The sequence below is a fragment of the Anastrepha obliqua genome, chromosome 6 (genome assembly GCF_027943255.1).
Source record: "Anastrepha obliqua isolate idAnaObli1 chromosome 6, idAnaObli1_1.0, whole genome shotgun sequence".
In the NCBI taxonomy this organism is placed as follows: domain Eukaryota; kingdom Metazoa; phylum Arthropoda; class Insecta; order Diptera; family Tephritidae; genus Anastrepha; species Anastrepha obliqua.
This window is the reverse complement of record NC_072897.1, coordinates 44,542,108-44,546,342: the sequence shown is the minus strand read 5'-3', so window position 1 is coordinate 44,546,342 and position 4,235 is coordinate 44,542,108. Positions and strand designations below refer to the sequence as shown.

The 4,235-nt window shown below is 38.3% G+C and overlaps 1 protein-coding gene across 1 annotated transcript; it reads left to right on the top strand.

The window, feature by feature from the left end:
* Positions 1-2,302: 2,302 nt before the first annotated feature.
* Positions 2,303-2,863, top strand: LOC129250442 (uncharacterized). Its single transcript, XM_054890062.1, has one exon. It carries the CDS (start codon positions 2,303-2,305, stop codon positions 2,861-2,863), a length of 561 nt encoding a protein of 186 aa, XP_054746037.1.
* The last annotated feature ends 1,372 nt before the right edge of the window (positions 2,864-4,235 follow it).

Sequence of the window (4,235 nt, the reverse complement as noted above, 5' to 3'; positions counted from 1 at the left end):
AAGCTCTCGAGAAGAAGAAGAGCAATCTTAACTGCAATCAATGCCAATGCAAATCCACTTCTCGAAATAATTCAAAGGTTCTCATCTCACAAAAAAGTGAGGAAGGCAAAGGAATTACAATTGAGTTTCCTTAAAATTGTCGAAATAATTCAACATTTTGAATTTAGCGATGAAATTAATAAATTATCGAAAAATTACGTACATCCCTCAAGATTGCAGAAATTAGCTCCATTTCTGCATGAACACTCGGAATCATCATTGCCGTTTAAACTGAATCGCGAAGGAGGCCGTTTATTAAACGCGCCAATCCCCTATGATGCTAAGTTCCCTTTACGCAAAAATTCGCACTTTGTGAAAGCATACATCCGGCTCCTACATTTTTGTAATCACCATGCCGGTCCAAAGGCATTGGTAGCGCTTCTGCGAGAAAAAATATGGCTGGTAAATGCTCGAGAAGCCTGTAGTCCAACTGTAAGAGAATGCATTCACTGTTTTCGTTATAAGCCAAAATTGCAAAGTCAGATCATGGGCAATCTACCCGCCGATTGATTACGCGCCCAACGGCCCTTCACAATATGTGGGTAGATTACTGCGGGCCCATTCACATAACCTTCACATAATAATCGCGGTCGCCCTCCCTTGAAAATGTATATTGCCATTTTCTTGTGTTTCGCTTCAAAGGCAGTTCATCTAGAACTTGTAACTGATTTAATTGCTGATACATTTATTTTCGCTCTCAAAAGGTTCATTGGGAGCCGAGGGATGCCAGTCAAAATGTACTGCGACAACGCGACGAGCTTTGTGGGAGCAGAGAGGAAGTTGAGGGAGTTCCGGGAAGCTCTTCTGGCCTAGAAAGAGGAGATTCTCCAATATGCCGCCGACGAAGGATTCATCTTCGCCCTCATACCTCCGAAGCCATCCCACTTCGGCGGCCTGTGGGAAGCAGCACTGAAGTCGGCCAAACATCTGCTGGTGCGCGCCGTAGGCAACGCGCTGTTAAACGCCGAAGAAACCGCAACGCTACTCGTCGAAATAGAAGCAGTACTGAACTCCCGACCGCTCGCTCCACTCAGCAACAACCCCAACGACAACCCTAGCCTCTGCTTAGAGAGATGACAGCTTGTTTGCTCTCTCAAGCGACAATTTTGGCACGCGTGGTCGAAGAGCTACCTTCTGGACCTTCAGCAGCGCAGCAAATGGATGCACCTGCAGTCCAATATCCGGCCAGGCCAACTCGTTGTCGTCCACGAAGGCTACGTGCCACAGCAGCAGTGGGTGCTTGGTCGAGTAACCGCAACCATTCCCGGAGCGGACGGCAAAATTCGCGTCGCAGACATTGCTACTAGGTTGGGTGAAGTACGACGCCCTATCCACAAACTCGCCGTGCTGCCGGTGGAAAACAAAAATTGAAGGCTGTTGAATTCCTTCAAGGTGGTCGGTGTCAAGCCAGATTCTGGCAGATTACTTTAATATAATAAAATAATATAAAATAGAATTTTATAAATGAACATTAATAATAAATTAATAATTGATAATTATGTAAATGAATAAAATAAAATATATAAATATGGAAATGTAAATAAATAAAATATGTAAATGTAAATTATATTTAAGGTTAATATTAAGTTATTTTCTATTTTTACAATACTGTTTCTCGCTCTCGCCACCTTCTTTACCTGTTTCTATTTACTTTCGATCATTGACTCTATTTCTACAGCTATACTTTCCGTTCTTCCTATTTCTATTTACTTAACTACATACTCTCTCTAAATAAGAGTTTGGCAACTCTGCATGGTGACAGTCGTGTAACTTGTGCGCTCCTATAAAAGTCTTGATTTTACCACGGATATTCTGAGATATAAAGAAGCTCTGGCAGTTTTAGCGGAAGTGGTACTGTTGGTGATTACAGTTGTAAGGCGAAACGTTTGTACGAGTGAGTTGGAATTGGGAAATAAGCAGATTAGCCTGGTGGTGTTTCTTTTGGTGTTCCTTTTGTTCACTTCTTCGCGCGGATCAGTGTCCTAGTAACTGGAAGGAGAAGCGACGTCTAGCGGAAGGATCAAATACTGAAACAATTTTTTGGTTCGTGCATTAGATAAATGACTGTTCAGACAATTGGAAGGTGAGGCGACATCTGGCGGAAGGACATCATGCAAAATGATTTCTTGATTGGTGTATTAGCTAAAGGAGGTGAAATACCATCCTATAAAGGTTGAAGGCGCAACTTAGCATCCTGGAGAAAAGAAAAGCTGACCAGCTGTCCCCAATGGACACTAAAAACCAAACCCCAAAAATGCACAAAATGAGTACCCAAAAAGTTGGTGATTTGGATGTAGAAACTCTTAAGCTTATAATCAAAGAGAGTAACAATGAGATGCTTGAAAAATTAAATGAATTAAGTAGTGATGTTGCGGAGCTAAAGAAACAAAATGAATATTTATCGCAGGAGATCGAAAAAATTAAAGCTGAAAAGAATATGGATAAAATAAGACTCGCCCAGTTGGAAGACCATATCAAAAAACAAAATTTAATTTTCAAAGGCCTAACTGTAAGTACATCGACCAAGGAGGCAGTTGATAAAGTGTGCAAGGAAGTACTACAGATAAACGACGCATCAATTGTCAAATCGACAAAGAAAATCTACGAGCGAAATGGAAAAATGACGGTGCAGGCAGAAATCAGATCAGAAAAGGATATCGGAGATATATTCAAAAAATCAAGCAAGCTTGCGGGTACAACAATCTATGTAGAAAGAGATCTTAATTTAGAGCGGCAACAAGACAAGAAAGTTATGATGCAGTTAAAAAAGGATATTATGGCGATTTCCTCTAAACATGAATTGGCGTCCGAGATGATAGGATGAAAGTAGCAAACAAATGGTTGAGATGGAATAAAGATAAAAAGCTGGTATGTGGCATGGAAGATGCAAATATTACATTGCAACTTCTATATGAAAACAGACTTCCGAACGTTAAAACAGATTATAATATATTGTTAAGTAAAATTATTTAAAAAAATTAGAAAACGTCTGTCATAGCAAAATGATTAACAAAAATAACCTTAAAAGTATTAGAATTGAAAATAATTTAAAATGTGCACAAATTAAAATTAATATTATTTCCTTTAATGTCAATGGGCTTGAAAACAAATATATCTTCCCTGCGTTTTTCGACTATGTTAAAAAGCATGACGTTTTTGAACTTATAGAGACCCACCTAACCGAAGAGAAAATAAATCAAGCAAAGAAATATTTCCCAGATTTTGACACTTACTAGAAACCAGCAAGTCGTAGCAGCAAATTTGGAAGAGCGTCTGGAGGTTGCGTGTATGGAGTCAAAAAAGAGTTGCAAAAAAAGGGCATACGACATAGTTTCAAAGCCGAAAATGGAGTAGATGTGATAAGATTCCACGTAAAGGATGACATAATCACATTTATACCACTGTATATAAGAGGAGCAGCTTGGCACGAAGAAATTGAGGTTGTTAAGGAATTTTTCAAGGAAAACACAGAGAAGATTTCAGTCGTTATGGGAGATCTAAGTGTTAGAGTTGGAAATATACAACAGCTACATTCTCAGCAGATACTGGAAAAAGGAGCTCAAGAGACGCGGTATTAAATAATAGAGGCAAACATTTTATGGATTTCTGTGAAGACTATGGTCTAATTATACTGAATGGCAGAACAGCTGGTGATGAGGAAGGTAATTTGACTTACATAAGTGCGGGCGTTAATTCCGTAAACGATATATGCGCAGTTTCCCAAGAAGGTTTGAAATACATTGAAAGATTCGAAGTTGAATCAAAGGTATGGTCTGACCACATGCCAATTAAATTAATATTAAAAACAAATATGGTACTAAACGAACTGGAAAACATCAACTTATTGCCGAAAGTAGTGCTTAAAGGAAAAGATAAGATAAATTATCAATTAAAACTAAACCAATACCTAAATAAGTTTAAAAATGTAGGAGAAATAATGGATCTGAAGAAGCTTGCCAACGTAATAAAAATGTCAGTGCCACAGTCACCTGCCAGAAATATTAAAATCACTTTTAAAAATGCATGGTTCAATTTCAAATGTTTTAAGGCTAGGGAGCTATCCTTCAAATATCTGAATGACTTTAGAAAATCTAACATTGAAGACGATAAGCAAAAATATCTAAAAGCAAATCAATTTTATAGAATTTAAGTTGGAGTTAACAAAGGTATACAACATAATTTTTGAGATCGGAAGA

What these genes read in the sequence shown, in the direction of transcription:
- LOC129250442 (XM_054890062.1), top strand. Translation starts at nt 2,303, where the DNA reads ATGAGTACCCAAAAAGTTGGTGATTTGGATGTAGAAACTCTTAAGCTT.